The sequence below is a fragment of the Opisthocomus hoazin genome, chromosome 8 (assembly GCF_030867145.1).
Source record: "Opisthocomus hoazin isolate bOpiHoa1 chromosome 8, bOpiHoa1.hap1, whole genome shotgun sequence".
Taxonomy (NCBI): Eukaryota; Metazoa; Chordata; class Aves; order Opisthocomiformes; family Opisthocomidae; genus Opisthocomus; species Opisthocomus hoazin.
Window position 1 is genome coordinate 56806605 of NC_134421.1, and position 12884 is coordinate 56819488.

Consider the following 12884-nt stretch of genomic DNA (forward strand, 5'->3'; position numbering starts at 1 on the left):
CTCCCCTACAATAATTAACCAACTTGGAGCACAAATCAGCCATGTTTTTTTCAGGCTAGCAATTCATGGCTGCATACAACTTTTGGAGGGCTTAACTTTGTTCAACCCACCATCTTGCATCCTCCACCTTCCAAAACAATTTATCAGCTATCCAAGAGAAAGAAATGCAAGACCCACTCTGTGTAGTGCATCATCCAGCCCCTCCTTGTTTGAAAGCACAAGCTAACAGACTAGCAAGCGAGCTACAAGCAGCTCAGGCATAAGCAAATGAACACTGTTACTTTTGCCGTTACACAAATACCCTGTTCTTGCTCATTACATTTTAATTAACATTACATTTTTAGTTCAGAGCTATCCTACGTAATTCAAGATTAAAGGCAAGCTTCTACCACTGCTCCTCTAAGTCACTTTGCACTCCAAACATTAATTCAGGATTTCAGAAGCACTTCTGCTTAAGAACTGGCAGAAGTATTTCAAAACACTGTATTTTAAAATGCAGCAATCCTCCCGACAGGGTTACTAAGAACAATTTTTACTTCCAGAAAATAAAATACTGCTATGTACTTACTTAATCTTCTCACATTTTCAGTCAATCTGAAAAATAATGAATAAAACCAATTCGTTAAATAGGCAAGTAGCACACAGTTGTGTACATTTGATCCCTGAAATACTGCTCACTGTTATAAATCAGATGTTTGTGCATAAAGTTTCATTCTTGCCTGTTACGAAAGGAGTTTTTAGTAACTAATACAGCCTACCTTGCATCAGACCAAAAATTGAAATGTAAAAGCTCTCCCGCCTAACTAAGACTTTGTCCACAGTCTGAGAGGCATATCTCGTAATATCTCGTACATAATATAACTCTTAGGCTACATTAGACAGCAGATAAACTTCAGATTTCATGTTTTGCCCAAAGCATTCACAAACCTTTTGAGATGGTTCTGTGCTTTCAGTTTTATGACTTGCTAGGCAAATATTTGCTCAAACCATCTAAAAGATTGTAAAAAGAAAACAAAAAGAGAGAAAAGCAAAGCAAAGAAAAAAAAAGAGAGAAAAGCAAAGCAACTTGTAAAGAAGCCAAAAATTTCTGACAATCACGTTAGAGACTTACCTTCTAGCACTAAGTGGCTCTTCTGTTTCCACTGTATTCTCTTCTGGCTGAAATCTGAAGTCCTCAACATACTCCCCAAATTTGTCACAAAACCACTTCTGGAGTCTCGAGCAGACTGTGTGACTACATTTATCTATAAAAAAGAAGCGCTAAGTATCAGGATAACACAGAAGACATCGTCATACAAAGGCTGTCCCTGTTCCCGCACACCGTGCTCCATTGGGAAGCAGACTTGGCACAGCTTTCCCATCCTTCACCAACACTCCTCAGGGAAACTCACTCCGTGATTTCCTTCTGCCATCGCACAGAAACCCTGACTGCACTAAGCTGGTAAAATAAGGCGAAAGGTGACTCCTGCTTTGCTTCAAGTACAGCACATGGAAGCATCTTATTACCACAAGTACAGAGATTACTTCAACATCCTAACAAACGAGAATTTTTAGCAAGCACTGTAAAAACATCTTCTGGTTAAGAGGTTCCTGTAAACAGCAGACTGACGTAAATCTCAGTGTTCCTATTCTGCTGCAGGCTCACCTTGAGAAAAGCAAGTGTAAAGCAAAGCACTCCTGAACACAGAGCAGGACAACCACCTTGCAGCCACACGAATCTGACAGGACAGTGAGGTGGAAACTTGAGCAAGATTCTGCAAGAGGCATTTTTACTACTGCTGTCCAACCATTTATAGGCTGTAAAGATTGCGCACGCGCGTGCGTGTGTATACATAAACACACGTAACATACACTTTCTTTTTTCTAAAGACAGGCTACAGAAATTATGCTGTATGTGCCACTTCCTATATATGGAATATGTAGTCATCGTACTGCCTGCAAAGTCTTATATGGCAAAGTAATGAAGTGATGCACACTTTCTGTATGTCAGTTTCAGTGGAAAAACACAACATAAATCTATAGGTATATGGAAATAATATTAGGGTAAAAGCCTTAAGGCAGCACAGGTGAGAGCAAAATAATCACCTTTTGCTTCACCTGTAACTCAGAGAATAACTGTCTAGAAGGAACAGAATGACTATTCTTTGGAAAGGTAGGTCAATATAGAAATGTCACAAAGAGGACACTGGTCACAACTACTGCAGGGCCAAACTTAGCACAGAACTCCATAAAATTAAGATATGATTAAACAGAGGTATGAAACAGTAACCCTCCAACTACAACCGCCAACACGATGCTTTTAAGCATGTCAGAAAAAAGCAACCAGTGCTCAGAAAACAGAATCAAACTCTTCATTAATGGCAGTGATACCTAGAAAACCAAGGAATTTAGTGGCTGCTTACAGCTGAGACAACACTTACAACTGAAAATAAAAAAATACAAACCAGCTTCCCACATGCTAACACTTCAGATAGTACTGAGAAAGAAATTCTGAGTGTACAAGACAGAAAAAAATGGCACGTTGTACTTCACACAACAGAAAGCACTGACATTATGGGAGTACAAGAGGAGCAACTTCAAATTTAATGTGCAGATTTACAAGGCTAAGTGGTTATCTCAATCAAGAGGTGTGGGGAAGAAAGCTCAGGTGTACTGAAAGATTGAGAATCTGCCTGTTGCCTTAGTTCTTTGAGAAATCACTGTATTATTGAGCTCATAATAAGCAGCAGCTTGAGAAATGTGGACAACGGTGAAGGTGTCCAAAACAATGAGTAACTCTTAAGTTTATTTTTCCCCAGAATATCTTTTCTTTTTAAAAAGGAAGAAGTAATATGGTTAATGGCATAAAAGAGCTTCTGCAGTCGAGAACAAAACAGAAATTCTTTTCAATGTATTACACCTGTTTTTCGGTAAGTCCAGGATCAGCAAGTCATGCAAGAGTCATGAAGTCAGGCAACAGGTTTCATGACATTCCTAAAGGCTTTACAACACAAAACAAATTCCTTGCACAGGTGTGCAAAGTCAACTACTAAAAGTAAATGCAGAATCATGTACAGACAGGTAAGAAGCTGCTCAAATGGTCTTTCTTATTCGGCTTCCTCAGAAGCCTGCTTAAGGACCCTGCAAGTTTTTCAGCAAGGTTTGATCTTCCAAAGATCAAACGAAAGGGGGGGGGGGAAATCCAACTGAATCAAACTGCTAGTAGAGATCTGACCAAGATTACCTGTTCCGTTGGCCTGCGTCTGCGGCTTTGCAGGTTGCTGAGCTGCAGCCACCTCTTCCGTCCTACAAAGAAAACGGAAACAATGTGAAATGCGACAGATGAAGAATTATTTCCCTTTTAGGTAAAGGGAGTGCTGGAACCTCCACGGTTTCTACAGCTGAGATAACACAAGATGACAAGGAAAAAAAATAAACTTATGCCCTTTCACAAGCTTCAAAATATTCATTGCACATCGCCCTTCAGATCCATGGAAACACCATCCACTGGAAGGAGAGGCGTGGTTTAGCCATTTCCTGACACCGACAGCTCAATTTCATCTTAGAACTACTAAACCATTTAGTATCAAATTTGTTGCATTCCTTCTGCCTTTGTGTTGTATATTCATTGCAATGCCTGCCAGGAAAACTCTTCAGAGGCCCAACTATTCCCACAGTAATAAATGAAAAGGGATTCCGTATCGCAAGTTGATAAGCACAATACCAGAACAAACCCACAGTTTAATGCATGAACCTTCAATTCTGCATTGTTGCTCGCATCGAACACCACTCATCTTCACAACGTGAGGAACAGGTGTCAAGAATTATTTAAAATGTTGTGTTGTAAGCTCTTGAAATGCACAGATACCTACCCTTTTTAAAAATACCTTTTTAAAAACTTGAAAAATTTAAATAAAGGTCTAAAAAACCAAGACAAAAGTGTTCTAATAATTTGTGGCAAGTAGCACGCATCACTGGTCTCATCTTCCAAAATGAGTCAAGAATAATATTTCCATCCATTAGCACTGAACAGATTTTGGAAAACACAAATGCCTTTGCCATTCTGCACATCTGCAAGGCTCCAAATTCCATTTGCACTCTGCACGGCTTCCAACTGCCAACCTGCCTTGAGAACACGTCAGGCTTTAGTCCAAAAGTCTTCAGCCATCCATGTTGATATCCTACAGAATGACTCCTCTAATGAAGCAGCAGCTTTGACAACATAACAGCAGCTGTAGCAAGCTTTACTTGACAGGGAGTTGTAAAAGGACTGAAAAGATTGCTGCTTGAAACAAAAACGGCTCGGGCGTGCGATTCCATCATCACTCCTTTATCAGACAATAGAGGTGCTTGCAAATGTTCCCTTCACCTTTCGCTCCGCAGGAAGGGAACCAAGCGGGACACTGGTCAGCAAATGGAGAGCGGGAGGAGGGATCCCACTGTACTGGGCAGACTGCAGCAGTATAGATGGATATACAGTTCTCGCTCTTGCTGTTCCTCCAGAAAGTACATTAGGGAAAGATCTCACTGTACCGTCTGCACACAGAAAAGGCCATTGCAAATTCGTGCAGCCTGAATGACTACGACAGAGAAACTGCAGAACTAATTACCTCCCTGCCTTCCTAAGCACTCCCCATAGTTAATGAGCTTTGCACATCCCCGTTCATTACTAACAGGAACATTCAGAAATAATTTACGGATTTAAAATTATAACTGGACATCCATCAGCATGCAGCAGCTGAATTCAATGGTTTCTACTTTCAAAGCCACTTATTTTCCTCTTCAGGACTTTTCCACGTGCCTTCTGTATTTGCAGCAAGTCTTCGTTTCAAAAGCCACCTGAAATTCCACCAGTTTCTTTGTTCTAGCTAACCTTTAACTTTGGTTTCTGTGTTGGTTTTCCTCATTTTGTATACAAACCACAGGTTCCCCACCCAAAACCTCCTCCTCTCCTTACTCTTTCCCCTACACACCCTTGCATCTCCTCCACTTCCAGCTCTGTCTCTCTAAAGACAGAGAGCAATTAACGTGGTCATACTTGCACAAACTATTATACAGCAGTGCCCTGTTTTCCTCTATCAGCACATCAGACTGTTCCACCACAGAGGCGGGCATTTGCATCCACCGTCGGTCACTGCCACCATGTTTCACTGAAGCTGAAGACACATTCTGGAAGGAAGGGTGTAGTCATTCCCAAGCAGGTTCCCACAGGCAGGAGCCGGTTGCTCAACCCACTCCAGCCGTGCCATGGCACTGGGGAGGTGTCACACCTGAACGGCTCCAGCAACAGAGCCGAGGTGGGATCCCAGCAGTCCTCAGCCGTCGGGCTGGGTCTTCCTTTGACACGCTGGGATATATTTTCACAAGGAGCACAGCGTCATCACTCCCCACGCGTCTTGCCAAAAAAAAAAAAAAAACAAACAAAAAAAATCTCCTCAAGAAGCCGTTCTGGATAGCAGTGTCACTGGGCTCCATCAGGAGCACGTGACGGTTTGGCTTTGACCCTTCTTGGTGCTTTTTCGTTTCATTTTCTTGGCGCTTTTTCTTTTCGTTTTCTTGGCAATGGCTTACTTGCCATCTGCCTCTTACTCCTTCCCTGTGAAGAACCTGACCTTTACGAATCATCAGGTTAATGACAGCGCATTACTGCACCTGCGAATCAGGTTATAATTAGCCACTTCAGACACATTTGGGCCAGGAAGCTCAGGACTCCTTGTTTAGGCTTGCACACCCACCGGGAAGCTCAATCCCAAAATCAGGTCATGTTGAACTAGCCAGCACACCAAGACCACTGACAGAGTGGAGCAATTCTCTTTCCTTACAGCTTCTGAACCACACTTCATGCCAGACATCAGTTACAAGGCTGGAAAACTTAAGTCGTCCCCAGAACAACGCAAAACGCTGCATTTCTATGCAGGTTTCCTAACTGCAGCCTGCACCAAAGAAAACAAGCTGCATGAACTCCTCTAGGACCACGCTTTTCACACAGAAAAAGGGGTGTGATTGGTAATGCCAAAAGATCCACCACCCGAGGCTAGGTCATGCTTATCCAGCTAGGGGTTGCACCCATTTAAAACAGGTAAGAGCAACTACAGCCAATGGAGAAGACAAACACAAAGGTGCCAATTTTTACTTTTATATTTTAAATATATACTGCAGACAGGGAGCACAACTGCTAGAGCTGCTCACGACCAGCAGACATGTAGCATTCAAAAGTGACCAGCACACACCGATGCAGCATCCACTTGATGCTGCCCCACAGAATAGTGCCAAAGGATTATTTCTGTAGCTGCAAGTACGACACAAAAGTTACAGGAGCCTTGACACTGAAGGCCATTTACTTTAACCAAACATCTTTGGTTTGTGCGTACTTGGCCTTGAACACAGCTGCAAGCTGACGTGTGTGTGAACCAACGCTCTCCCCAACAACTGCGTGAAGACCGGACTTGCTGCACACAACAGGGCCAGTCGCTGCTGGGATTTTCTCCGACGTGTTAAAAGCAACTTTCCTACAGGCTGATTCTGAGTACCGAGCTCAAAAGCAACCCATCATCATTCTTTGGACAGCTGTTGTGGAAGGCAGTCAAGGCTGTCACATCTTTCTTACTGCTCAAAACAACATGAATGTGTACGCACTTCCATCAAAAGCACCTTACAACCTCAGAAATGCAAAAATAAGCATAAAAGAGATCTTTTCACAGCCTAGTTTAAAGACTAATCATTCGAATATGCATGGCTTCTTAGCCTGAGGAGCTGCACAAAACTGAGTTAGAACATTTTCTTATGTTTTGCATCTCCTTCCCATTAAAATACACCAAACATTTCAGAAGGCTTTGTCCTCCTCACTAGATACTCCCACATTTTACATGGCTAGCGTCCTAAATTGGTAGCTTCAGAAACGAAAGGTTGATGAAGAAATAATCATCAGCCCAAAGTTGCACAAGACCTAAAAGTTCATGGGCAGGAAAAAAAAAAAGAAATACAGTCTTGACAGGAGCTCCTTTACCAGCAGCAGCCTGTCACCAAATCTACTAATTTAAAAACAGACGCGCGTGAAGTTCAGCCAGCTGGGTATGTCAGCCACCACGCATGTCAGCAATCCCAGCACGGCACGGCAGCTGAGCAAGGAACTTTTGACCCAGGTCTCAGGTTCTTGCTACCTGCGTGGTGTCCCAGCCTGATGGGATCCTTCAGAAGGGGACGCTTCCGGCCTCCAGAGCAATCGCATGCCGAGGCACCTTCTCAACCACAAAGTCAGCCATACCCAAAACATCACGTGTGGAAAATGATGTCATGTAACAAGAGGCCCGGAAGAGTTAACCAAGGTAAGGGGTACAGAAGGAATAGTGCCTTATGCAGAAACATTGTCTATTTTCTCCTCTTAAAAATAGCTCACAATGATACTAATAAAAAGGTTTGCATAAGCCACAGCTTGTTGGTAGGTGTTGTTGCAAAGCTGCTTTTTTTGGTTTGGGTTTTTTTTGTTGGTTTTTTTTTTTTTCCTGAGTGATGGAGCTAGCTCACAATTTGTAAAATAAGGCAGCAATAAGCCCACAAGTTACACTAAAGCCTTGCTCACACAGACTATTCCAAATTATTTATGCATTGTTCCATCCAGCAAAATGTCATAAGCTTCAGCTGTTGTACCAAACGCTGTGCAGTCCCAAAGTGCGTCTACGCACAACTTCAGCTGAGGCCACCATGCTGCTGAATACTCAGCTATATAGACAACGAACACCATGACAAATTAAAGCACTAAGCATCCTCTTCACTCCTCCCTCCAAACCAGTCAATGAAAGAAACCCATGTTCTCCACTAAACAAAAAAGTCAAAAAAAATCTGCATTGTTAGCTCACTGTTTTCTCCTTGATGAACACTTTGCAGCACATATTTATATAGCTACATGTATTGATCTACTTCACAAATACTTTTGAATACTGCAACTATTAAAACAATTTCTTCCTTCTTACACTACAGCATGGTTTGTTTTTCATTAGTAGTTCACAGAACTTTGCTTACAGAATAAGCAAAAAGAAGAGTATATGCAAACATATGTGTATCTATTTAAAGCTTGTATGAAAAATTACCTGAGAAGCAGGGCAAATTTGGTTTTGTTGACGTAAGCAGAGACAGCCTTCCGTGGTTACTTTGCTTAACAAAATCACGTTTCCCCCAGGTGTAAATGTGGCCCATTACATATTTGATTGTGTCAGCCAACACTTTGCCTGTATCCTAATAAAAGTATTTTAAAATGTCTACAGTGAAGTGCAAAAAGATAACAAACAGCGAAGAAGAATTTCACACAACGGAGCACAAGTTAAGGAAAAACCAATGGCATACCTCGTATCTCTGTAAACCGCAAGCACTCACAAGCTGCAGTGGGCCCTTCAGACCCTGGGCCATCCTCATTACTCTGAAACAGGGCAGAGTGATGGGTACCTTCCTGCAGAGGAAGATGGCTCCTCATCCTTCTCCAGGACTCCCAGCAATGACGGGATCACTCTCCCCGTTTTCTGTGTGTGACCTAGAGCCCAGGCACTCTGCTCTCGGGAGAAAGCCTAAAGCCCTGTGCCAGCGCTAAAGACAAACATGTGGAATTTGCATCTCAAGCAGCTTCTTCAAGGCAGCGAGTCACAGACAAGAAAGTCGCCTGAAGCCTCCGTTTTATCTACCAACAGCAGAAAACAGTACTCATTGCTTTGTGCCGCTGTTACCAAGATAGCCAACACTCTCAGCACGGGGAGTAACACAGCAAATACAGTGTTTGTGGGTGCTTATGAGGAGCAGCTGAGGAAACTGGGCTTGTTTAGTCCGGAGAAGAAGAACCTGAGGGGAGTCCTTATTGCTCTCTACAACTACCTGAAAGGTGGTTGTAGAGAGGTGGGTGTTGGTCTCTTCTCCCAAGTGACAAGTGATACGAGAGAGAACAGCCTCAAGTTGCATCAGGGGAGGTTTAGATTGGATGTTAGGAAAAATCTCTTTACTGAAAGAGTGGTCAGGCGCTGGAACAGGCTGCCCAGGGCAGTGGTTGAGTCACCATCCCTGGAGGTATTTAAAAGATGCGTAGCTGTGGTGCTCAGGGACACGTTTTAGTGGTGGACTCGGTAGTGTTAGATTTACGGTTGCACTCAATGATCTACAGGTTTTTTCCAACCTAAAGGATTCTATGATTCTACAGGAGTAGGAGGTAAACAGACCACAGAAAGCAACTAGGCTCACATGTTTCCTATAAATGGCGCCTATATCCATTGCTACAGACTACCAGTGGATGTGGACTGCTGGCCTGACCAGAAAGGCATTTTCACACTCAGGATGAATACAGAAAGAAGCAGCAGGATGGGAGCAGCTTGTATGGCACTGGGAAACCTCATATCCAAGCAAAAAGTTTCGCCTGTTTGTTCTTGCTTGTCACCTCTAAGTAACCAGCAGTGCTATCGCACGCAATTACCAACTCAGCCTGCACCATCTCCTGATGACAGTAGTTGATGCTGAACCAAAGATCCTACTGCTCAGCCAAGTAATCTTAGCTACTGTTGAGGAAGATAACACGGGGAGCGACGTATGCAAGTGGTCTAGACCAACAAGGCCACCAAGCAGGTGCTACGGTCTTAAGACCTAAAGTCCATGCAGCTAGGCAGACTAAGGAGAGACAACATCAAATGTGATGCTTTGCATCATCAAGGTGGGTGTCCTCAAGGCTGAAAGGACTTACGGGTATAGGGAAGCATGTTTTGTCATTGCAGTGGCAAGAGACGCTCAAACTCCAGTCACTACCACATATTTAGGGTTGTGCCGTGATACTGGGATGTCCTTGCTGCGGCTAGACCAGGAGTAACAATGACTGCGCAGTCTGGAGATGACACAGGTTTTGAAGAGGCAAAGCATATGCAATGGCATGGCGAAGGCCCTGGCATTCAATAGCACACAGGGCACACTAATAGCTCCAGGTAGGTGAGATCCCAGAGGGAGGGCATCAGAGAAGGTGAAACAAAGAATAGCCCAACGACACAAGTGTCAGGACACCTCTGCAGCTAGGGCATTCCACATGGTGAAGTAATGCAGATGTACGTGGGTGCACAAGATGTACTTTTACAGGAAAACAGACAGCTTCTCTCTCTGGGAGCTACTAATTGACTTTAAGAAAGCCTAGGCTGGAAATGGATGCTTTCACCAGAACTCCTCAGACACAGTCAGAGATTTCAAGTGGCTTTCAGCTTTACAGTGAAGATATTTATCTTACCTTGCTTTAGATATTTCTCTTACCTTGCTTTAAGTACTTCAGTGACTTTTTGTTCTAGCTCTAATCTCCTCTGCCGTTCCTTTTCTAGCTCCTGCCTCAAGGTTTCAGCATTTGTGTCTTCTCTCAGCTTCCTGAGCTCCTCCTCTGTTAATTAAGGGGGAACAAAAAGATTTAGTTACCCTGAAGCATTTCTATAAGAAAATTAAAACTAGTTATGACAGATTAGGTGTTCTTTGGTTTTTTTTAATCTATGCTACACCGAATACCTTCACCAGAAAATTCAAGTAGTCAAGGGCTAGAGAGACTTCATAAAAAGTACACAGCTGTATCATGTAGAAAATGTTTAGTTACAAATATTAAAGCGAGGAGGAAAACAACTTCAAGGTTTTATTTTCAAGGCGCAGTGTGTCAAAAACAAGCCGTTGGTACTAGCTACCTTTACCTAAATACAACGTGACATACCCTTCATTCCCCAAAGAAATAATCAGCAGGAAAGGCTGTCTACTGCAAAATCCAGTGGTCAAACAAGAAAAAAAAAAAAACTATCTGTTCTCTTCTCCCATGTCTATGGGTAGAAAAAAAACCCCAAACTTATATTCACATAAAGTTATATGCTGCCACATAACCCTCTATCCATCAGTATCCGTCACCTCTGAGGGTGACGGAGCACTGGAACAGGCTGCCCGGGGAGGTTGTGGAGTGTCCTTCTCTGGAGATATTCAAGACCCGCCTGGACAAGATCCTGTGCAGCCTACTGTAGGTGACCCTGCTTCGGCAGGGGGGTTGGACTAGATGACCCACAGAGGTCCCTTCCAACCCCTACTATTCTGTGATTCTGTGATTCTGTGATTCTGTTTCTGGTACCCCTGTATTTTTATACGCCGGATGGCCCCATCATGGACCAGAGTATCTCACAGTTTTAAGAAGGGGTTATGAGACAAGGAACTAAGTTCAGATTTTTACCCTTTTCAGAGATTACAGTGTGTCCTACTACCTTCCATGTAATCATTTATGTATAAATATATATACGCATACACACACATATACTTAGTCACACAAACACATATACACTCACAAATTTTTTCATGAGAACTTAGTATCAGCTATGCCTAAGGCTTTTATGTGGCTAATTAGCCTTGCTTTTTTCTCACTGGCAGTATCCTTGTTCACGACCTTATTTTACTCTTGAGCTACAACGGGGTCACTATCACTGATCACTTTTCCAAGACAGGTATACGAGAGACACGATACAAAGAAGATCGGGAATCTCTCTCTCTCTTTTTTTCTTTTTGTTAAACAATAAGATTACTCCGCATTTTGGTCTCTGGCCTGTTTTTTAAGCTCAGTCTCGACAATAAATAATAGAATAGCAGGTGTATTTCAAGCTTAAAGCAAACCAGAGCAGAAAATACTTGCTAATTCCACTACCTACACAGACACAGGGGTTCAGACTTCATGTCATTTTACAAGATTTGTATATTGTGTTCCACCCTTCAGCAACCTCTTCCGTTTCTTTTCTCATATTGCCTTGCAAATCTTTGATAATCAGATAATTTTGATAGCTGAGCCTCTCCGACTCCAATCGTTATGTGTTTTGAGAAGGTCTGAAGCCCTTGTGCAAATATTCAGAAGAACAGACAAACTCCAGCCCCTCTGCAGGAGGCCCTTGTGTGGTGTCTCCCATCATTTTATCCGCTCTGTAGGTTAGGTGCTGGTAGATTATCTGTATTTCCGCAGCACTAAGAGGTTTAGAGCACAGCATCAGGAGCGACAGGCAAGAGATACACGAATCGAGAGGACAGTACAACATGACGGCTTCCACCGTGAGGCTACAGGCTGAACTCCACCAAACTGAAAGGAGTGCTGTCATCTCCCCACTGATGCTTTGGTAGCAACCCCAGAAAGAAGAGTTGGAGCACAGAAACCAAGTTATCCTCCAGCAACTAAAACTGACATTTATTCCCGAGGGCACGGAACTTTCACTGTTGGAGCAGGTATTGTCTCTCCTGTAAATAACTGGAAAGATATAGACAGAAGGGCTTACCTACACATGGAGCTGTTCCTCATTATGTGTCCACAAGGAATTTTAAATACAAGAAAACTACGTTTGTAATTAGCTTACCCTACTTTCACAGGGCTCGCCTTGTTCCAGAACAAGAGCACGCACACAGCTGAGGGGAAACATCTGTCGCACTTCAAATGCACTGGAGCTTGGGCAATATCATGAAGATATCACAAAAAGTTCCAAAGCCTGATAGGGATGTTATCTTCTCAAGACCGTGAAAAGCAAAAAGTTCTTCATTAAGCACTTGTGGTTTTTTTTAAAGAGGAAGTGACTATGCATTGTGTGTACATAAGAAAACCACAAGTAGTGTAAATTAACCTCAATGCCCTTGAAAGGCTACTCAGATCTTCCAGTCTCCTTAATCCCAGTTGTTCTGACTGCGCTACATCTTGTTCTATTAAAAACAAAACAACCCCCCCCAGGAACTTGACCTCTAGGAGAACAGGCAGTGCCAGAGATGCAGAATTTCTTTACGCAAAGAGGCAGAGTTAAAGGGTACACAATGGACAACGTAGAACTCCCATAAACCAAAACAAAAAATACATCATTAAGGATTGTCACAGCTTCACATTTCACAGCATTTCCTAACTTTCAAGTACA

The 12884-nt window shown here is 42.9% G+C and overlaps 1 protein-coding gene across 1 annotated transcript in view; it reads right to left on the reverse strand.

The window, feature by feature from the left end:
* LOC142362326 (GRAM domain-containing protein 4-like) overlaps nt 1–12884 on the reverse strand; it is a 58091-nt gene that overhangs the window by 16157 nt on the left and 29050 nt on the right. The window contains exons 4-7 of the mRNA XM_075429561.1: nt 10243–10363; nt 3224–3285; nt 1112–1244; nt 569–594 (exon numbers count right to left, since the gene is read on the reverse strand). Coding sequence (XP_075285676.1) covers nt 569–594; nt 1112–1244; nt 3224–3285; nt 10243–10363 — 342 coding nt within the window. The remainder of the gene's footprint in view (nt 1–568; nt 595–1111; nt 1245–3223; nt 3286–10242; nt 10364–12884) is intronic.